This window comes from Osmerus eperlanus, chromosome 14 (assembly GCF_963692335.1).
Source record: "Osmerus eperlanus chromosome 14, fOsmEpe2.1, whole genome shotgun sequence".
Taxonomy (NCBI): domain Eukaryota; kingdom Metazoa; phylum Chordata; class Actinopteri; order Osmeriformes; family Osmeridae; genus Osmerus; species Osmerus eperlanus.
Window position 1 is genome coordinate 17803382 of NC_085031.1, and position 22863 is coordinate 17826244.

Below are 22863 nucleotides of genomic sequence, written 5' to 3' on the forward strand. Positions count from 1 at the left end.
TATAAATAAACAACAAGCTTGGTTTCTTCTAAAAGGAAGGACTATTACGACAGCAACTCAAAACGTTTTTTCACCGTTTGCGGTTATGCGTTGTATTATGTTATTAGAGCAACGGAACCTGTTTTCGTTTTTACCTTGATTGAAATTAGCTAAATTAGGATGAGTGGTGTAACGTCCACGCATTATTAATTTGTACCTTTTAGTAGATTAACAGTAAAGACGTTTTTCATCTATTTTCCCGAGTAGTTCCATTCACTGATCAGTGAACAAGTTGGAGGCTTAGTCCATAAATCCTCACCCACAGGCTAGGCAAGAATAAACAGGGACATTTTAAGACCAAAAACCTTTGTCACGTCGAGAAAGGAAACAGAACTAATCCAAAAATACCGCATTTTGAAAAATCCACTTGAGTTTTCAAATGAGTCACTTTGCTAGTTCCACTAGCACCGGCGACACCGCAAATACGTTTTACAAAAACAATGTTGTTGACAACACATGTTGAGTTCATAAACTCCTATGTGGAAGGTTAGATGGGCAAGTTATGACTCGGTGTATTCTTTTACAGTATCTGGAAAGCGGACGAAACTAACACGGTTTCACAGTCTGCTACGGTGGAGTCATAAATCTGCAAAACACTTTCTGTTCTCTGTGTGTGTGTGTGTGTGTGTGTGTGTGTGTGTGTGTGTGTGTGTGTGTAAGGCAGAGGTTGCCATCTGTGTGTGTGGGGGGATCACTGTACATACACAACCTTCTCACCCCAAACCACAAGGAGGGGTGTGTGTGTGTGTGCTCACAGACAGGTTATGGTAAAAGGTGAGCTTGCATTGGGGAAGGCACCCTCGCAAACCTAGTTAGAAACCACAAGAGTTCCATTATAAGTCAATGAGGATAAAACAACCTGTCTGTCTTGATATGTGTTGCACACAAAGATATATCTCCCCACAAGATATCTCTCTCTGTTTCTCCCCTATGTGTCTCTCTCTCCCTGTTGATCTTTCGCTCTCTCTCTGTCTTGTTTTTTCTTGTTTCTCTCTGTCTCAGAACAGGAATATCAGTTTCATAGCTCAGTATCTGAAAATAACAACATCCCTATTATGACATCCTTAAAACATTGGGGAAGCGATGCTTCATTGCATTTCACAGGGAAAAACTAAAATGTAGTCTCTGGTTGAAAACCCCAAAAGGAATAGATAATCAGAATGTTAGAAAGATACAACTGTACAAAAGTAAATGTAGGAATACGGGTCAATAACACAGGTCTGTCGTTCTGTGAACAATCCAAGACTTATCTGATATTGGGCTACAGGGATAAACAACCAAACAACCAATCAGTCTCAAATCACCATAGATGATCAATGATCAACAATGATCAAACTGTGAGAGACTTTAAATACTCAACAAAAAGCTAGGACTAAGGGAAACGCATGTTCCAGTTTCATAAACACTAGCGTGAATGATGTGCCCTTTGTGTATCTAACTGTAGAACAAATGAAGAATGTCAGCCCTCCAGCAACGATACAAAGTGGCATCAGTTTAAGAGAGAAGATGGGATCTGATCTTTAAAGGTTACTTATGCAAAGCTCAATAAGAAGCAACTGTTATAACTATTGCATCATTCTAGGAAACGAGAGATGAAAGTTTAAACGTTTTTACTGAGAAACTAAACAAAATGTTCCCCGTCATCTTGGTCAGGAACTGGAACTGTAGGAGTACAATCAGAATTTCCAAGAACATCTTGGGGTGTTCATCCCCTCCTCTGGTCCCATGTGAGGTGTTCACCTGGAGGGCAGGGCAGGGGAGGGCAGGGGAGAGATTCTATGAAAGGGTTCATTAAAGCCTGCTTTGTGCCTGGGTCCTTACAACATAAAGCTTATAGTGCCCTCTCCTGGTAACATGACAAACTGACAGGCAAATCTAGGCTTGGCAATCGTAAGAAGCAATTACAGCATCTGACTAGCAGAGGGCAATGTATGCTCACCTCTATCCTCTCACCCAGACTGCTGCCATGGGCAACAAACCCAAACCCTCACCCTGCAAAGCTGTTCCAACTGTTAGCAAATACAAGACACAATCATGTCAAGACAACAACAAAGAATTCAGCACCAAAACACACCCAGAACCCACAGGTCTGAAACTGGATCAGCACCAAAACACACCCAGAACCCACAGGTCTGAAACTGTGTCAGCACCAAAACACACTATCTGAATCCTAAACCTACTTCCTTCCTTTCCTGGCTGACGTCACAGATCCATCATGACTAGAACGACTGCTAAACTGATTTAAATCTCGTCTATCTACACCTTGTCTACCTGACCACCCTGACTACACCTTGTCTACCTGACCACCCTGACTACACCTTGTCTACCTGACCACCCTGACTACACCTTGTCTACCTGACCACCCTGACTACACCTTGTCTACCTGACCACCCTAACTACACCTTGTCTACCTGACCACCCTGACTACACCTTGTCTACCTGACCACCCTGACTACACCTTGTCTACCTGACCACCCTAACTACACCTTGTCTACCTGACCACCCTAACTACACCTTGTCTACCTGACCACCCTGACGACACCTTGTCTACCTGACCACCCTAACTACACCTTGTCTACCTGACCACCCTAACTACACCTTGTCTACCTGACTACCCTAACTACACCTTGTCTACCTGACCACCCTAACTACACCTTGTTTACCTGACTACCCTGACTACACCTTGTCTACCTGACCACCCTAACTACACCTTGTCTACCTGACCACCCTAACTACACCTTGTCTACCTGACCACCCTAACTACACCTTGTTTACCTGACTACCCTGACTACACCTTGTCTACCTGACCACCCTGACGACACCTTGTCTACCTGACTACACCTCATCTACCTCAATTATAACCTCAACTATGCCTGGACTATTTCAATCCTTGGGAGAGAGGAAGGCAGGGAGGGAGGGAAAGAAGGAAGTATTTTGTTGTTGAAGGCTTTCTAGACAGCCTCGGAACAGGAAATGCATCTTCGTTTAACATTCTCTAACCCCAACCTCTCCTGTCAGCAACCCCACTTTCCACTCCTCCGAAACATAACAACCTCCCTCTCCTTCTTCCTGTTTCATCCTCCATCCCTCCGAAGCTTCCCTCTCTTCTGACAGGAACACTAAAGCCATCAAGTCCTGTTTCTGGTCCCATTTGATTCCCCCCTGAGGACTAGCATCCGCCCACTTGTCTTCACAGCAGGACAGGAATCCCACTCTCCCAGCCGTGCACGCAGGTGGGTGCGACCTGCAAAGTTTTCCCCTGGGAAACGAGAACAGATATACTGGAGACCAGCCCATACACCGTAACAGGACTCGGTGGGTGTGTCATGGTGGAATGTTGTGTAGCAGCTGTGTGTACGGGGGGAGGGTCCCAGCCCTGTGGTTGCATAACAGCCAGCTGTCCCTGTAGCTTGGGGTCCAGGATCACGGTGCCTGGTGACAAGTATAAGGACTGTACGTGATGACGTCACAGGCCCCTGGTGTTTACAGCAACACCTGCTGCAGATATAGCTGTAGCTAGGAGGGTCTGTATGGGGGGGAAAGAGAACTAAATTAATCTGGCCAACACATTCTTCAACACAGTCTGTGTTTATAATTAAATTTCAGACATAATTGTGCGGTCGTCGCATTATTTTAATGCATTATTTTCCACTGCATGTTACAGGTGAATTAATTATATCTAACATGTATCCATTTACATAACTGCACTCAACTATTGAGTGGGTATTAATAGTTAAATAAATAAAAATAGGTGAAACTGCCAGAATAAAAACATGAGGCCATAAGCTGTAAAAAACTGAATAAAATGTATTTAACTTTACAATTGTTGACCCATACGTACACGTGCAACAGGGTAGTGAAACAGTCTATAGCATCAACAAGGTTTGAATATATATAGTTATACACATAATCCTTTATATGACAAAATAAACAATGCTGTAGACCTCTGCAGGTTACATTGTACTAACTGTAACAAACACCCATTCAAACCCCCACAACTGCTATCGAGCACTCACATTCTCACATTCACATCTCAAAGACGAAGCCTAAACTTTAATTTTTTTAAAAATTACGCGAATAAAGATTCTCGCTGTTGAAAGTGCTTTCAAGTTCTAGACAAGGATTTTTCAGCATGAGCAAAACAGCCCATCCAGTCCATTGCTGGACACCCCTTTCTTAGCAACAAGGTACAGTGTATTGAACTGCACTCATTACTAACTATTCTTCTTTTTAGTGGATGGTGTCTTCCTCAAGTGTTAAAGTGCTTTCTAGTGTTTCATCCAGAGAAGAAAGAGACAAGCTCAGAGAAATAAAACAAGTAAATAATCGACAACACTCTTACTCATTTTACCTGAAATAATCAAATTATTGATCACTTGCAACTGGCTAAACACAATCTTAAGGATTACACATGCTTTATTTACGACACTTTAGTAAAGTAATTAAATGTCTTAATGTTTGGAAATGGATAATCATTTCAATGCTGTGTACCAGCCCACAGCCAAAAGCCAGCGGACAAAGAGATCCTCCAACGACGTTGGAGATGGATAGGCCATACCCTCCGCAAACCAGCCACAAACATCACAAGACAGTCCCTCAAGTGGAATCCCCAAGGGAAAAGAGAGAGAGGTCGGCCGCGAAACACCTGGCGCAGAGACTGGGAGGCAGATGCCAAGAAAATGGGCTCCACTTGGGGACAGCTTGAGATGTTGGCTCAGGACCCAAATGCTTGGAGAACTCATGTTGGCGGCCTAAGCCTCAGAAGGGGTAGTAGGAGATAGTAGTAGTAGTACCAGCCCACAGTCTCTCTGTATGGTTCAAGGTGGCCTGGTTAATCTGACCCAGTATGACCAGGGGCTGACCCAGAAGATCTGGGGCTGACCCAGTACGACCTGGGTCTGACCCAGAAGACCTGGGGTTGACCCAGAAGATAAGGGGCTGACCCAGAAGACTTGGGGCTGACCCAGAAGACCTGGGGCTGACCCAGAAGATAAGGGGCTGACCCAGAAGACCTGGGGCTGACCCAGAAGACTTGGGGCTGACCCAGTACGACCTGGGGCTGACCCAGAAGACCTAGGGCTGACCCAGAAGACTTGGGGCTGACCCAGAAGACCTGGGGCTGACCCAGAAGACCTGGGGTTGACCCAGAAGATAAGGGGCTGACCCAGAAGACTTGGGGCTGACCCAGAAGACCTGGGGCTGACCCAGAAGATAAGGGGCTGACCCAGAAGACCTGGGGCTGACCCAGTACGACCTGGGGCTGACCCAGAAGACTTGGGGCTGACCCAGTACGACCTGGGGCTGACCCAGAAGACCTGGGGCTGACCCAGAAGACTTGGGGCTGACCCAGAAGACCTGGGGCTGACCCAGAAGACCTGGGGCTGACCCAGAAGACTTGGGGCTGACCCAGAAGACCTGGGGCTGACCCAGAAGACTTGGGGCTGACCCAGAAGACCTGAGGCTGACCCAGAACGACCAGGGAGACGCCTCCCAAGACACATCCAAGCATGGCCAGTGCTCTAACAGAGAGACTGAGGGGTTCATAAGAGGAAACGGCTACTTTCAGCTCAACTACTTCTTTATGTGGTTGCATTGCTTTACCAACAAAAAGAGAACGTATGGAGTAGAGAGAGAGGACAGAGAGTGAGATAGGGGGGGGCAGAGCGGAGGGAGAGAGTGTGAAAGACAGAGAGGCAGAGAGGGGGGGGGGGCGAGGGAGAGAGATAGAGGACATAGAGGTCTTTAATGGACCTTAAGTATTATGGGATAGATGACTTAGGGCTTCTCTTCACACACCTCCTGATCCTGAGTGCATGTTTCTATGGAAACCAAAGATCAATTTCTAACCCCGACAAAATATAAATATTAACTATAAAGCTTTTAAAACTAGCCTAGCTGATCTCTGACACTAGCCTAGCTGGGGTCTGGACAGTAGTGGCAGGATCTCTGACACAAGTTTCTTCACTGTGCTAAAAGGGGTGAACCTTTAGAACCACTCTATGTTGATGTTTAATGGAGAAAAAAAACATTCAAACAGATATTAGGAATCTATCATGAGCACCCTCTCAGGTAAACAATCCAAGAGGAACTAGTCAGTAATGTCTAAGCTTTGGTAGAAGACTAGAAATGTTGGCCATTCATTTTGTTATTCTTCACTGACTGGCAAGGAGAGGGGGAGTGTGGGTAATAATATGTGCTTTTAATGCAGTTGCCAGGAGGCTAACGGGCTGACTAACTGTCTGGCTGACTGACTAACTGTCTGGCTGACTAACTAACTGTCTGGCTGACTGACTAACTGTCTGGCTGACTGACTAACTGTCTGGCTGACTAACTAACTGTCTGTCTGACTAACTGTCTGGCTGGCTAACTAACTGTCTGGCTGACTGACTAACTGTCTGGCTGACTGACTAACTGTCTGGCTGGCTGACTAACTGTCTGGCTGGCTGACTAACTGTCTGGCTGGCTAACTAACTGTCTGACTGACTAACTGTCTGGCTGGCTGACTAACTGTCTGGCTGGCTAACTAACTGTCTGGCTGGCTAACTAACTGTCTGGCTAACTTAGTGTCTGTCTGTCTGTCTGTCTGGCTAACTTACTGTCTGTCTGTCTGTCTGGCAAACTAACTAACTGGCTGGCTAACTGGCTTGCTTGAGGAATGACTAACTTCTTGGCTGGCTGGTGAAATAAGGGAAAACAAAAATGGAATGTACTTCAATAACAAGAACATTCCGTTAACACATCTCCTAGCAACACATCTCCTAGCAACATACAATCCTGTGGACAGGAGAACAGGTTAGAACCAGATACCATGGTTCAAGCGTTCTCTAATGTAAATTTAACTCAAAATACATCATGGGAATTTATAAAAAATGTCAATAAAAAACATATATAAAAACAAAATAAATAATCTTCTGAATTGAGTATCTCAGAGATTCTTTAAATTGACAAACTAAATTTTTTTATTACCCTACTCTTCATCTGTAATCATTATCCTCCATTATCTATTTTTCCATTTTTAAATAAAAAATTAACGTATTTTTATATTAAAATGTAATTCGTTGGGTGTTTTCTTCCGTATCCAGTTCCGACTGTTGAACATTCTGGACTGTTTTATCCTTTCTCAAAATGGCCGACACACAACCTGTTTCCTCTAAAGGCATCTGGTTATTGATGCCACCAACATGCTCTGAATTCAAATCAACTTCAGGCCAATTCAACCTTAATTTGTGAACTTCAATGTGCTATTGACCAGCAAACCAACAGCAGACTTACAGGGCTGCCAACTGTCACGCATTGGCTGTGAGACACACGCATTTCAACCAGTTTACACGCTCTCACGCCACACCTTGTATTTCTCACGCTGAGAAGGCAACACCAACCAAGTAGTCATGCTAACGTTGTAAACAGTAATGGACGAGGCGCAGGCACACGGAGTGAAGCAACATAGACGCGCGAACACCCGTGAAAGCTCGTCTCGGGGGGGGGGGGGGGGGGGCAAACATGTGAAATGTCGTCTCGGGGGGGGGGGGGGGGGGGGCAAACATGTGAAATGTCGTCTCGGGGGGGGGGGGGGGCAAACATGTGAAATGTCGTCTCGGGGGGGGGGGGGGGGGGGGGGGCAAACATGTGAAATGTCGTCTCGGGGGGGGGGGGGGGGGGGGGGGGGCAAACATGTGAAATGTCGTCTCGGGGGGGGGGGGGGCAAACATGTGAAATGTCGTCTCGGGGGGGGGGGGGGGGGGGCAAACATGTGAAATGTCGTCTCGGGGGGGGGGGGGGGGGGCAAACATGTGAAATGTCGTCTCGGGGGGGGGGGGGGGGGGGGGCAAACATGTGAAATGTCGTCTCGGGGGGGGGGGGGGGGGCAAACATGTGAAATGTCGTCTCGGGGGGGGGGGGGGGGGGGGGGGCAAACATGTGAAATGTCGTCTCGGGGGGGGGGGGGGGGGGGGCAAACATGTGAAATGTCGTCTCGGGGGGGGGGGGGGGGGGCAAACATGTGAAATGTCGTCTCGGGGGGGGGGGGGGGGCAAACATGTGAAATGTCGTCTCGGGGGGGGGGGGGGGGGGGGGGGGCAAACATGTGAAATGTCGTCTCGGGGGGGGGGGGGGGCAAACATGTGAAATGTCGTCTCGGGGGGGGGGGGGGGGGGGGGGCAAACATGTGAAATGTCGTCTCGGGGGGGTGCTTTGTACGCAGCAACATGTTGGTTGGCCCCACCAAATCTCAATCCAAGGTTTTTTGAAAAGTTAGCAGCCCTGGACTTAGTCAGACACAACTGACTACACACAAGCTAGCATGCCTGCTAACACTACGTTAGCACCAGCAAACAGGACAAGGATAGCTTATCTATTGCAAAGCGGACAAACTTAACAGAAGCAACCATAACCAATAATCCTGTTCTGTAAAAATAGTTTAAATGACGAAAACAGCCTTTTTACAAACAGCACAAGAGCTTGTTTCAGCGGTGGAGGTTTCTGGCGGGTTGATGGCTTCTCGTTGTGGATACAGTCATGGTTCCTCTGGTCCGCATGGTAGTGTCCCTGCTAGTGTCCTTGCTAGTTTCCCTGCTAGTGTCCCTGCTAGTGTCCCTGCTAGTGTCTGCTAGTGTCCCCTGCTAGTGTCCCCTGCTAGTGTCCCTGCTAGTGTCCCCTGCTAGTGTCCCTGCTAGTGTCCCTGCTAGTGTCTGCTAGTGTGTCTGCTAGTGTCCCTGATAGTGTCTGCTAGTGTCCCCTGCTAGTGTCCCCTGCTAGTGTCCCTGCTAGTGTCCCTGCTAGTGTCCCCTGCTAGTGTCCCCTGCTAGTGTCCCCTGCTAGTGTCCCCTGCTAGTGTCCCCTGCTAGTGTCCCTGCTAGTGTCCCCTGCTAGTGTCCCCTGCTAGTGTCCCTGCTATTGTCCCTGCTAGTGTCTGCTAGTGTCCCCTGCTAGTGTCCCCTGCTAGTGTCCCCTGCTAGTGTCCCCTGCTAGTGTCCCTGCTAGTGTGTGTGGAGGGTTTGTGCTTATGAAGCATGTAGTCGTAGCTGACATCATGCCCAGCCTCTTTCGCCCCAGCGATTGTCGGCAGGCCTGAGCTTGAGATGAGGCCTTCTAGCATCGTGTCCAGTTGTGCCGAAAACCAGTTGTGCACCAAAACATGTTTGTGGTGAACACTTCTAACATGTTTGTGGTGAACACTTCTAACATGTTTGTGGTGAACACTTCTAACATGAAACACAAGCGTGACAATTATTTGGGAGTTCGTCATTTGGAATTGATAAGAATGCTGGTGGGAACACACATACCGGATGTAAACTCCTACAGAACACAACTGGATCAATCACTTTATCATCTCTACATGGGTCTTCCTCTGGGGTTAGTGAAGCCAGGTGGATTGGCCCTCGGTGTTAGTGTTCTCGAGAACGTTGGCAGTGCTCTTGTACAGACAAATCTGGAACAGTCACGTTTCCATGGCGCTTAACACGTGAGGTCGCCACAGCGACAACTACAAGCCTCGCCCATGGGAGCGAATACTGGAGCTGTGGTTGGGCTGCTTGGTTTCCCTGGCAACCCCACTAAGGGGGGTGGGGGGGAGGGGGAGTAGGAGGGGGGGGTGTTGCAGGTCGCGTGCGGGCGGCCCACCCTGGCAGCTTGGAGGAACCTCTGTGTTGGTGGGTGTTGCAGTGGGGATAGAAAGGGAGTGTTGCGCTGGGAGGGTCAGCTGCTCCACGCCCCAAAGCTGCTCCTCCGGAACCTCGTTTCCGCGGTGACCCGTGCCTCCTGCTCGGCTGTGATTAGCTCATGACTTGACCAGGTGATCCTGCAGCTGGATGGACAGCTCTGCGGTGGACACGCCCACCTCGGCCCTGCCCACCTCGGCCACTATGAGGGATCTGTCTGAATCACCTGCAACAGAGAGAGACAGGAGCAACTGGTCAGTACCTGGTCAACCTTGACACAAGATGGACGCCCCATGCAAAAGGCAAGGATGGGGGCCACTGATCAGCAACAAGACACAAAATGGCCACCCCACACAACTGGAAACAGGTATCATGTCAGGACTATAGCCATGTTAGGACTACAGCCATGTCAGGGGGAGCCCTGAGCCCACAGAAAGAGACCGTGGTGAAAACATGGTGAATCAGGGAACAAATCAGTTCCCACAACACTAGCCTCCCTCACACTCCCACAGCGCTAGCCTCCCTCACACTCCCACAGCGCTAGCCTCCCTCACACTCCCACAGCGCTAGCCTCCCTCACAATCCCACAGCGCTAGCCTCCCTCACACTCCCACAGCCTCCCTCACACTCCCACAGCGCTAGCCTCCCTCACACACCCACAGCGCTAGCCTCCCTCACACTCCCACAGCGCTAGCCTCCCTCACACTCCCACAGCGCTAGCCTCCCTCACAATCCCACAGCGCTAGCCTCCCTCACACTCCCACAGCCTCCCTCACAATCCCACAGCGCTAGCCTCCCTCACACACCCACAGCGCTAGCCTCCCTCACACACCCACAGCGCTAGCCTCCCTCACACTCCCACAGCGCTAGCCTCCCTCACACACCCACAGCGCTAGCCTCCCTCACACTCCCACAGCGCTAGCCTCCCTCACAATCCCACAGCGCTAGTCTCCCTCACACACCCACAGCCTCCCTCACACTCCCACAGCGCTAGCCTCCAACACACTCCCACAGCGCTAGCCTCCCTCACACACCCACAGCGCTAGCCTCCCTCACACACCCACAGCGCTAGCCTCCCTCACACACCCACAGCGCTAGCCTCCAACACACTCCCACAGCGCTAGCCTCCCTCACACTCCCACAGCGCTAGCCTCCCTCACACACCCACAGTGCTAGCCTCCCTCACACTCCCACAGCGCTAGCCTCCCTCACACTCCCACAGCCTCCCTCACAATCCCACAGCGCTAGCCTCCCTCACACTCCCACAGCGCTAGCCTCCCTCACACTCCCACAGCGCTAGCCTCCCTCACACACCCACAGCGCTAGCCTCCCTCACACACCCACAGCGCTAGCCTCCCTCACACACCCACAGCGCTAGCCTCCCTCACACACCCACAGCCTCCCTCACACTCCCACAGCGCTAGCCTCCCTCACACTCCCACAGCCTCCCTCACAATCCCACAGCGCTAGCCTCCCTCACACACCCACAGCGCTAGCCTCCCTCACACTCCCACAGCGCTAGCCTCCCTCACACTCCCACAGCGCTAGCCTCCCTCACACTCCCACAGCGCTAGCCTCCCTCACAATCCCACAGCGCTAGCCTCCCTCACACTCCCACAGCGCTAGCCTCCCTCACACTCCCACAGCGCTAGCCTCCCTCACACTCCCACAGCGCTAGCCTCCCTCACACTCCCACAGCGCTAGCCTCCCTCACACACCCACAGCGCTAGCCTCCAACACACTCCCACAGCGCTAGCCTCCCTCACACTCCCACAGCGCTAGCCTCCCTCACACACCCACAGCGCTAGCCTCCAACACACTCCCACAGCGCTAGCCTCCCTCACACACCCACAGCCTCCCTCACACACCCACAGCGCTAGCCTCCCTCACACACCCACAGCGCTAGCCTCCAACACACTCCCACAGCACTAGCCTCAAACACACTCCCACAGCGCTAGCCTTCCTCACACCTCACCCACTGTGACGGATCACCGACACGGCTCATCCCTCACTCTGACAGACCCAGGCCCTCGCTACTCCCTCACCGGCAGCGGCCGTCCGGCGAGACTGCCGACGTCGTTCATCTCACGCTGCTGTCGGGAGGAGACGGGCGCTCGCAACAAAAGCCTCGTTATCTCCGGGGTTCATTACTGACACGGGATGACAACAACTACGAGGCTGTGAAGAAGCTCGCGCCGCTGCTGTTGACATACTGTGTATGTTTGCAGCAAGTTGCTTGTTGTGAAACAACAGGAAATCCATCAGCCGTTTAGGATTCAGCATAATGGAGGACAAAGACTACTGCCACCTTCCCAATAATCAATTTCCCACCACACTCACAAAGCACTGCTACAATCAGGATCTTCAGTTGCTTCTATGACAGAAATTATTTAAATAAACGCACCCCCACAGCGTAGAGGAAGCACTTTCAGCTGCCCTCAGCCTCATTAAGACGGAGGAAAGATTAGCAACAGCCTCGCAGGTGAACGCAGAGTACGAGAGAGAGAGGGAGAAAGGAGGGAGGGTGGAGGGAGAGAAGGAGAAAGAGGAGGATAGGGGAGGGAGGAAAATAGTAAGGAGAGAAGAGGGAGGGACAGTCAGAGGGAGGGAAGGAAAAAGTGAGGAAGGAGAGACAGAGAGAGAGAGAAAGGGAAAGAGAGAGAGGGAGGGAGGAAAAGAGAGGAAGGAGAAAGGGAGAGAGGAACAGAATGCTGACATGTAACTGTTAAAACTGCAGTGTCTCCTCATTGTCTTGGTTACATAGAAATCAGAGGGTGATGCAGTTCGTCTGTGTGTGTGTTTCCTAAAAGGTCTAGGTAACAGCAGGAGTGCTGGTCAAGCCAGGACATGCTCCAAGTGATGCCAGCTGCTATTCACTGAGGAGGACTTGATAGATAGAGATAAAGAGAGACATAGAGAGAGAGGGGGGAGAGAGAGAAAGAGAGGGGGGGAGAGAGAGGGGGGGGTGGGATACAGTAAAAGAGAGAGGGTAATTATGACGAGTGGAGGGGGCTCAGTGTGGATCAGCCCTGTTCTCTGGGCAGCAACGTTTCGTTAGCTAAACTCACAAAGGTAAACACTTCAGGGAGCAGTATGGAGATGGGAGCACTTGTTTTACTGCTCGGGACAGCCTCGTTGACAGGCTACAATAAGGCTAATGTACAAGCTTGTGACAAGCTGTGTGTCGCTACCTAGCCAGAAGTTACGACTCAGCAATATGCTGCGCAACGCACAAATCATCCTTCCCCTGCCCCCCCAACAAGGAAACAGCATCCCTTCAGAACCCCAGTAAGACCTGGATCCTGGCATAGCAGGATGAGCAGGGGAAGCAGGTAGGCCAGGCAGGTGTGAGAGAGATGTTGTGCTGCAGGTACACAGGGACAGGTTCTGCAGGTACACAGGGACAGGTTCTGCAGGTACACAGGGACAGGTTCTGCAGGTACACAGAGACAGGTTCTGTAGGTACACAGGGACAGGTTCTGCAGGTACACAGGGACAGGTTCTGCAGGTACACAGGGACAGGTTCTGCAGGTACACAGGGACAGGTTCTGTAGGTACACAGGGACAGGTTCTGCAGGTACACAGGGACAGGTTCTGCAGGTACACAGAGACAGGTTCTGTAGGTACACAGGGACAGGTTCTGCAGGTACACAGAGACAGGTTCTGCAGGTACACAGGGACAGGTTCTGCAGGTACACAGAGACAGGTTCTACAGGTACACAGGGACAGGTTCTGCAGGTAAACAGAGACAGGTTCTACAGGTACAGGTTCTGCAGGTACACAGGGACAGGTTCTGCAGGTACACAGGGACAGGTTCTGTAGGTACACACTCTGCAGGTACAGGTTCTGTAGGTACACACTCTGCAGGTACAGGTTCTGCAGGTACACAGAGACAGGTTCTGCAGGTACACAGAGACAGGTTCTGTAGGTACACAGGGACAAGTTCTGCAGGTACACAGGGACAGGTTCTGCAGGTACACAGGGACAGGTTCTGCAGGTACACAGAGACAGGTTTTGCAGGTACACAGGGACAGGTTCTGCAGGTACACAGAGACAGGTTCTGCAGGTACACAGAGACAGGTTTTGCAGGTACACAGGGACAGGTTCTGCAGGTACACAGAGACAGGTTCTGTAGGTACACACTCTGCAGGTACAGGTTCTGCAGGTACACAGAGACTGGTTCTGCAGGTACACAGAGACAGGTTCTGCAGGTACTCAGGGACAGGTTCTACAGGTACACAGGGACAGGTTCTACAGGTACACAGAGACAGGTTCTACAGGTACAGGTTCTCGCGATGTGAGTGTGATCTGGGAGAGAGCTAGCTAGCTGCAGGAGGAATGTCCCTCCCTCCCTCACTCCCCCCCCCCCTCCCCCTCTTCCATACTCACCCCGAGAGATGTGTTGTGCTTCCAGGGCCTCCCCCGCCTCCCCCTCGGCCTCCCCCTCGGCCTCCCCCTCCCTCCCCGCTGGGTCCAGCACCACGGAGCTGTTGTTCACCGTCACATCGCTGGCGCCTGTAGCAGCGTTGGTGGGCGGGCCCAGGGAAGTCTCGTAGTCCGGGGGAATCTCGTCCAGGCAGTCTGCGTTAGACTGCGGAAGACAACACGGAGACTGGTCTGAACCCTCTGTCCATGTTAACCATGCTAGCTGCCCCCCACATCCCTGCTAATCATGCTAGCTGCCCCCCACATCCATGTTAACCATGCTAGCTGCCCCCCACCTCCCTTACATGCCAACAGGACTAACCGGACTAATCATCAAACCAGTAACTGTCCTAGCCGAGCTACAGGACTACAGCTGTGTAGTCCTGAGGTGACCCCTGACCCCTGCTCACCGGGATCCCCAGGGCCTTCAGGATGTTCATCTTACACATGGGACACGTACGGTGCTCCAGCAGCCAGGGGTCCACACAGTGCTTGTGGAACACATGCCTGGTGACACACACACAGATCAATACAGGAAATCCTTCCGGGGTGATAATCCTGGTGATGGATGTGTCCCAGCAGCGGCTGGCTGACCTGCAGGGCAGGACCCGGACCAGGTCATTAGCTCTGTAGCCCTCGATGCAAACCGCACAGTTATCAAAGTCCCCCTCCATCTCCTGCAACACACAGGACGGAACACCAGGTCTCAGAGCCTGACAGGGTCATTTTCTCTGAGGTCAGTTATCAATCACATCGGCATGGCTACCGCAACAGGCTGCTCCTGTGAAACATGTCAGTAGATCTGAATATGTGTTGTCTGGAAACCTGGCAACCCCCAGTTGTCTGGATACCCGCGACCGACTGACCAATCAAGGCCAAACTGTTAGAGGAATCATTCTGGTTGATGATTCAGGAGCCTGAGAATAATGACTTCTACACCCACTTGTTTTAAAGCAGTTATTCTAGTGTCAATATGATCAGAGCTACATTAGTGCAGTTTACTGCCCAAACACAAGAGTAGTTAAGGTGAAATAAAAAATACCTGATCTCCCTTCCTCACAGTCCGAACCTGCAGCTTGCTGATGGCCTTCTTAGCAGCATCTCCCAGACGCCTCTGAAAACACAAACAGCAAAAGGGGGATAAGACGAAACCGACCTGGCAACCCATGGGAGAGAAATGTGAGGAGAAGAACCGTGCGGTGGAAGGTGAAGCTGTCCTCTAAACATGATCATGATTAGCAGATGGTTATAAATCAAATGTGAATAACAGATTCAATAATAGACCAGTAGGGTGTAGGAGAGAGAGACCAGTAGGGTGTAGGAGAGAGAGAGGCCAGTAGGGTGTAGGAGAGAGAGAGACCAGTAGGGTGTAGGAGAGAGAGAGAGAGACCAGTAGGGTGTAGGAGAGATACCAATAGGGTGTAGGAGAGAGAGAGACCAGTAGGGTGTAGGAGAGAGAGAGGCCAGTAGGGTGTAGGAGAGAGAGAGACCAGTAGGGTGTAGGAGAGAGAGAGAGACCAGTAGGGTGTAGGAGAGAGAGAGAGACCAGTAGGGTGTAGGAGAGATACCAATAGGGGGTAGGAGAGAGAGAGAGACCAGTAGGGCGTAGGAGAGAGAGATACCAATAGGGTGTAGGAGAGAGAGACCAGTAGGGTGTAGGAAAGAGAGAGACCAGTAGGGTGTAGGAGAGAGAGAGAGACCAGTAGGGTGTAGGAGAGAGAGAGAGACCAGTAGGGTGTAGGAGAGAGAGACCAGTAGGGTGTAGGAGAGAGAGAGACCAGTAGGGTGTAGGAGAGAGAGATGCCAATAGGGTGTAGGAGAGAGAGAGACCAGTAGGGTGTAGGAGAGAGAGACCAGTAGGGTGTAGGAGAGAGATAGACCAATAGGGTGTAGGAGAGAGAGAGAGACCAGTAGGGTGTAGGAGAGAGATACCAGTAGGGTGTAGGAGAGAGAGATACCAGTAGGGTGTAGGAGAGAGAGAGACCAGTAGGGTGTAGGAGAGAGAGACCAGTAGGGTGTAGGAGAGAGAGAGACCAGTAGGGTGTAGGAGAGAGAGAGACCAGTAGGGTGTAGGAGAGAGAGATGCCAATAGGGTGTAGGAGAGAGAGAGACCTGTAGGGTGTAGGAGAGAGAGAGACCAATAGTGTGTAGGAGAGAGAGAGACCAATAGTGTGTAGGAGAGAGAGACCAGTAGGGTGTAGGAGAGAGAGATACCAGTAGGGTGTAGGAGAGAGACCAATAGGGTGTAGGAGAGAGAGAGAGACCAGTAGGGTGTAGGAGAGAGAGACCAGTAGGGTGTAGGAGAGAGAGATACCAGTAGGGTGTAGGAGAGAGAGATACCAGTAGGGTGTAGGAGAGAGAGAGACCAGTAGGGTGTAGGAGAGAGAGATTCCAGTAGGGTGTAGGAGAGAGAGAGATACCAGTAGGGTGTAGGAGAGAGATAACAGTAGGGTGTAGGAGAGAGAGATACCAGTAGGGTGTAGGAGAGAGATAACAGTAGGGTGTAGGAGAGAGAGAGATACCAGTAGGGTGTAGGAGACAGAGATACCAGTAGGGTGTAGGAGAGAGATAACAGTAGGGTGTAGGAGAGAGAGATACCAGTAGGGTGTAAGAGAGAGAGATACCAGTAGGGTGTAGGAGAGAGAGACCAGTAGGGTGTAGGAGAGAGGGAGATACCAGTAGGGTGTAGGAGAGAGATAACAGTAGGGTGTAGGAGAGAGAGAGAGACCAGTAGGGTGTAGGAGAGAGATACCAGTAAGGTGTAGGAGAGAGAGATACCAGTAGGGTGTAGGAGAGAGAGATACCAGTAGGGTGTAGGAGAGAGAGATACCAGTAGGGTGTAGGAGAGAGAGAGAGACCAGTAGGACTATCCAGGTACGTCATGAGAAGGTGCCAGGCTCAGTGATTGCTGTGTCAACAGTAACCATGGAGACAGGCGGGTATGTTAGATGAGAGGCCTGGAGGCCCTCCTGCTGGCTCGCCCGTTCAGAGTCTTATCTGTCTACGTGTGTGTGTAGGTGTGTGTGTGTACCTGGTTGCGGTCGCGGGCGTTGGCGTATCTGAACCTCTGGATGTAGTAGAAGACGAGCCAGGCGAGGGAGATGATCATCAGCACGATGAACGAGATGGACACGAACACCACCGACGTCCTGCTCACATACTTCTGCAGGTTACGTGTTCCTATGGTGATGTGCATGGTTACCGTGACGTTACGCTCCAGCAGGGCGGCGACCTTGCGACCTTTAGGTTCCGGGATCATGATGGCTACCACGTCTCCCGTACCTGATGGTGGACACACACACAGACAGAAGGGTGAGGTGAAGGTCCTAGCAGAGCGGGATGATTGGCTCGGTGTTTCAGTGAAACCAAACTACACACCATTAACCCTAACCCTACTGCAACTGACAACACTAACTTTAAACTAGCAACACTATAGTCTGTTTATATTCAGAGAGGCGACAGCAAAGAGTCTGACTGAAGAGACTGAAAGTGTGTGTGTGTAGTGTGTGTGTTTGTCTGTCTATAGTCTCTAGGCAAGCCCGCCAGACACACGGCCTTCTGGGATACCCTTGCTCGCCAAGCAGAACTACAGAGCCAAGACTGTTACATTAACTTACCCTGGGGTGAACTACCCAGAGATGGAGGGAGAGATGGAGAGATATGGAAGGGTGGATAGATGGATAAAGATGGAGAGATGGAGAGAGAGAGAGATGGAGAAGGACAGAGAGATGGAGAGAAAGAGAGACGGAGACGGAGGGAGAGATATGGCAGGGTGGTAGTGGCTAAATGTACGCACGTAAGAGAGGCTGATAGTGGAAAAAGTTACAAAGATCTCCAGGTAAACAGGGACAGAATTGTGTTGTTGCTGAACGATGTAATCATGTTGCCTGGATACTGTGCAGACCGCCTCAGGTTTGAGAGGTCTTCAGCTGAGCTTCAGACTCAAGGGTTTAGTGACCATGGCCATCTGGGTATGTGTGTGTGTGTGTGTGGTGTGTCTGTGTGTGTATGTGTGTGGTGTGTCTGTGTGTGTATGTGGGCCCTCAAAGTGAACAAAGACTAATACAAACAGAACTAGAGAGGGTACAATTTCTGGGGAAATTGTAGGGTGTGCTTGCTTGCGTCGGTTGCACAGGGGTCCGTTTTTGAATGACATTTTTACAACTGATATTTCTGTATATTTTATATAAAAATGCATACTTATTATTTATAAAGATTACACAGATTTAAAAGCATTTTTTTTTTGCTGCTCATTTACAACTGAAAATACGAGTGAAGTGTAGAATGAAATAGATGTCTTCTCATTTCCCCTGCAAGAGGCTGCCTCATCGTTGAATCAAAACGAATAAATTTGGCAGACCGGTGTAAAAATTGACCTAATCTCTATGACTTAAACGTCATTTTAAGTTTTTCCCTTCTCATTATATTTTCAGGCATTTAGCCTACTCATTGCATTCATTCATTAATAAAGAACCCCCTTTGAAGATTATTCTACGACGTTACCCGGCAGTAGAAGATGGAATCGCGATTCAAACAGTACCATCTGCTAACTGAAAATATGCCCCCCAAAACGTAAATAAGCTTGACATTTATTTAGTGGAAAATCGCTCATTCATAAAAAGCTCACTGGTAGCGATCATTGTCAGTAACAACGCAAAATGCGATATAGCCCTGTGTGGAGAAGCTGCCCCGGTAAATTGTACTACTACGGTACAGTACTAGACTACAGCTGTGTTCGTCTTGGTAGCGATTGCGTTGGTTGAATTGGATTTAACGTTCCGTTGTACGGTTTAGGCTGAAATTAATTATTTTCATGAACAGATTGACAACGTTTAGGCTGTGGCAATGAAGTTCAGGTTAGTAGTTAGATAGACTTTTGATTTAAGTAAGGGGAGTGCCGAACATGTTCTGTCGCCGTTTGACTTCCTAAACAGTTGTGTAGCGTTAGATGTTTGTGTAGTGTCTCGCGTAGGCTACAGCGTTGCAGTGAGATACAGTACACTGGTTTGAAACCACAGGTAATGGTAATTTCACCAACAAATCGTTTACTAATGTCAGAATAAATCCTACAACGAAAATGTATATGTGAGGAATGTTTATTTTAACGATTGAAAACAGATAACGCTACATCATAGACCACTGTAGTATGTGTTTCCCGGGCAACACAGGCTAATGTCATGATGCTAATACTTCAGTGAAATAGTAGACTACTGTTTCCGAAAGTAGATGTACTTCCTTAATAATATCAGCTTATATTGTACATTACACATCACAATTGTGTGTCATATCACAAAGTAAAATGAGTAAATAGTTATCACCCTGGCCTCTTTGCTTGTGGCGTTTCTGCAGCTGCCTTGCAGTAAAGCTATAGTTAGCCTAGCTATCCCCCAAGTTAACAGATGCGAAACGAATGTTCTGCCAAAGGTAGTCACGCGTGTTTTCGTGACGTTAGTGACGTAGTGACGTTAGTAACGTCAGTGACTGTGGCTAGCAAATTAGCCACCGTTAGCTTCACTTTTCGCCACAAAAACGTAACTTGAGCCTAAACCATGCAACGGAACGTAAATCCCAATAGAAGCAACTCAAGCGCTACCAAGACGAAACTTTTGACACCTAGGTTGTCTATGTAGGAATGCTTAACAGCATTCTCACAATAAAGAGAAACAGGGAAACAATAGTGAGAATGCTTAAGCAGACAGGGCTGTAGCATCAGTCTAGCTGAGGGTCATGTAGCTGGTTAGCAACACTGATTAGCATGACATAGACCAACAGACCAGCCTCCCCTATAGATAAAATGAGCCCTAGACATGACAGTTAGATGTAGTGTGTGGTAATTATGCCACAGCTGAAGCATTAGTTTTTAAGCCTAAGGGGCTAAAGGCTGGCAGATCTTTGGAGTCTCCAGGCACTTGTCCACATTTCTGGCTGGTCCATGGGCTCACAGCAGGGGACAAATCAACTCCTCTCCCTCTTCTCCTCTCTCTCTCTCCACCTCCTCCATCATTTTGATCTCTTTGGTCTCTCAGCCAATCTCTTTCTCCGTCTGTGCCCCTATATATCCTCCCCCTCTTCCCCCCTGTCCTCCTCCCTCTATCTGCTCATCTGGGTATGAGTTGTGGCTGGAAGCAGGCCAGCAGTTCCCAAAAATAGCTTTTCATCTTTCAGGAGGTAACGAAGGATGGCCCTGTCCTCACACACCAGTCTGACAGGCTGGGATGGGGATGGGGATGGGGGGATCAGCAGACACAGTAAGATCATTGGTCGCCTCATCCTGTCCGTTCAGCTCCAGTAAGGCAGCTTGCGTCAGGTCCGTTGTTGACAGAGTGAACGATGCAGGTTTCTCTCTGTGTCACACTGAGCCAGTCAGTCCAGCGATCATCTCTCTGTGTCACACTGAGCCAGTCAGTCCAGCGATCATCTCTCTGTGTCACACTGAGCCAGGCCAGCTCCTAGCCAGATCCATCTTTACACGTGGGGGCCTATGATAGGATGTGATCGTCACTTTAACACCTCATGAGAAAAAATGAACTAAAAAATGGTTGCCACAATCACCGTGTTTAAAGTCGGATGCATAAGACTCAACTCAGCCACCTGAGCGGTTAGAGAATCGGGCTAGTAATCAGAAGGTCGCTGGTTTGATTCCCGTCAGTGTCAAAAGATGTTGTGTCCTTAGGCAAGGCACTTCACCCTACTTGCCTTGGGGGGAATGTCCCTGTACTTACTGTAAGTCGCTCTGGATAAGAGCGTCTGCTAAATGTAAATGTTCATGTTCAATTACAGTCTTCTCTCTATTTTTCTACACTCTCTCCCTCCTCTCTTTCTCCCTCTCCCCCTAGAGACACCAGTTACCTCTGCTCTGGAGAGACCTGCTCTAGAGACACCAGTTACCTCTGCTCTGGAGAGACCTGCCCCAGAGACACCAGTTACCTCTGCTCTGGAAATATGAGACACCAGTTACATCTGCTCTGGAGAGACCTGCTCTAGAGACACCAGTTACCTCTGCTCTGGAGAGACCTGCTCTAGAGACACCAGAGACGCCTGCCCTGATGGAGTCTGGCGGCTGGGGATAGCTTGCAGGCCTACACACAGTTTTATGGTGGTTTGCTGTTTAACACAGTGATTACATGTAGTCAGGTTACACACAGAGACATACATACATTCCTACAGGTGGTAGTTTTCTGATAGCTGACCTGTTGCTTAATTCAAAATGAAAATGTTCTTTTCAAACGTCTACTCAACAAGGGACCATAAAACAGCTACTTGTTGAAGGCACTGATCGACGTTTGAAAGCTATATCTTGATACTTGTACGCTGAATAATACGTCTGATTTCCATGAACTTGCCTTTCTTGGCCAGAGAAGAGATGTCCACCAAGGCAATAGGTTGGGCCGCAGAACCACCGCACAACGATTACAGAGAAGCCTAGCATAGCTACCTACCCGTAGCACCTTCTCCAATTGTAACTTCTAGTCCTGTGTTGACGGGTCATGTCACAGTCTCTTACCTGCATGGGGCATCGTTATGGTGTCGTTGGCGTTACTGGAGCCCAGGTTATAAATGATCACTGCAGACGCGTTGCGGTTCGCGGCGTTGTGAATTTTCTCCCGGTACGTGCAATTGCCTGCAGAAATCAAGGCTACCCATGCACCGCCGTGGACAGGTACCGGGAATTTAACGTTCGGGTCACACGCTCGTCTCTCGTGAGACGGCATCAACACAAACCCACGAGCTTCTTTCTTTGGGGAATGCTCCCCGTAACGGCCACATTCGGTCTTCTCCGTTTTGATTTCTGAAGTCACTGGGTCCAGGTAAGTGATGTTTACGAATGCTGTGTACCATTCTTCTTTTTCCGCCACCGTGAAGTCCAGGCACAACAAATGGACGAAACAGAAGGACAGCAGCCACGTCGAAAGAGCCAGACTGCGGCATGCCTGAATAAGGGACACTGCCATGGTTCGGGGTCGGCAACTGCTCCCTCTCCAACTCCTCAAATGCTGTCTGTCTCAGTCTAGGAAAGCTCCGCTTTGCTTGTCACAGCGAGACGGCGATGCCAATCCTTGAGAGATTTAATGAACGCAGGATAATTGGCTGCCTTCAGGACTAACCGTTTACCGGGCCATTGTCAATACTTTGCGAGAGTTGGTTGTGGTCAGGCGCCAGTTGCACTACTATGTCGAAGTCTCGGCTGTCTAGTCAAACTGACAGGGAGGTGCGGCCCTGCAATGTTGTTTTTGGTCGATCGTGACGAGCAGTCTGTAGGGTAAATTATGGGTCCCTCAAATTGTGTTATTTTTTCGCCCGTTGAGAGGGGTTTATCATTCTAGCTATTCATTCGGATTAGAGTGCGAAACTCCACCCACCTGGGCTACACAGGATTACATAGCGTGTTTATAAAACCGTGTACACTTGACATGGGCGGGGTTCACGAAGATAGACGAGGGTAGCCGAACCTTTGTTTGGGTTTCTACCCCCGACCGTGGTCACGCGCGAGACTTGAGTAATTCTGTTCAAGATTTAAGACTCAACTGTTCAGAATAAATATTCCCCTTTGAGCAGAGATGGCAAAAGTACACACATCCTTCACTCAAGTAGAAGTACAGATACTCATGTTTAAAAAGACTGGTAAAAGCTGAGGTACCGACTACACTTTTTCACTCAAGTTAAAGTAAAGAAGTGTGGGCATATGTAAAAAGTATCCATTACTACACCTGTTATAGTGTTACACAGGTAACTGGACATCACA

At 49.7% G+C, this 22863-nt stretch overlaps 1 protein-coding gene and 1 long non-coding RNA gene across 2 annotated transcripts; both read right to left on the reverse strand.

Annotated features, from left to right (window-relative positions):
* Positions 1–3823: 3823 nt before the first annotated feature.
* Positions 3824–7527, reverse strand: LOC134034210 (uncharacterized). The gene is made up of 2 exons (XR_009932211.1): positions 5516–7527; positions 3824–5334 (listed from the first exon to the last, which is right to left on the reverse strand). It is a non-coding gene; the product is annotated as an uncharacterized LOC134034210 (long non-coding RNA).
* Positions 7528–9242: 1715 nt separating this feature from the next.
* LOC134034257 (RING finger protein 150-like) lies at positions 9243–22443 on the reverse strand. Its single transcript, XM_062478661.1, has 7 exons — positions 21625–22443; positions 17152–17402; positions 15163–15234; positions 14715–14797; positions 14531–14627; positions 14085–14286; positions 9243–9921 (listed from the first exon to the last, which is right to left on the reverse strand). Exons 1-7 carry the CDS (start codon positions 22070–22072, stop codon positions 9815–9817), a joined length of 1260 nt encoding a protein of 419 aa, XP_062334645.1. The 5' UTR covers positions 22073–22443; the 3' UTR covers positions 9243–9814.
* Between the last annotated feature and the right edge of the window lie 420 nt (positions 22444–22863).

Excerpts from the sequence above, each read along its gene's own strand:
- LOC134034257 (XM_062478661.1), bottom strand. The coding sequence starts at position 22,072 with ATGGCAGTGTCCCTTATTCAGGCATGCCGCAGTCTGGCTCTTTCGACG. Across the intron at positions 17,403-21,624 it reads CATAACGATGCCCCATGCAG|GTACGGGAGACGTGGTAGCC; the intron begins GTAAGAGACTGT and ends GTCCACCATCAG. Across the intron at positions 15,235-17,151 it reads ACGCCCGCGACCGCAACCAG|AGGCGTCTGGGAGATGCTGC; the intron begins GTACACACACAC and ends TTGTGTTTTCAG.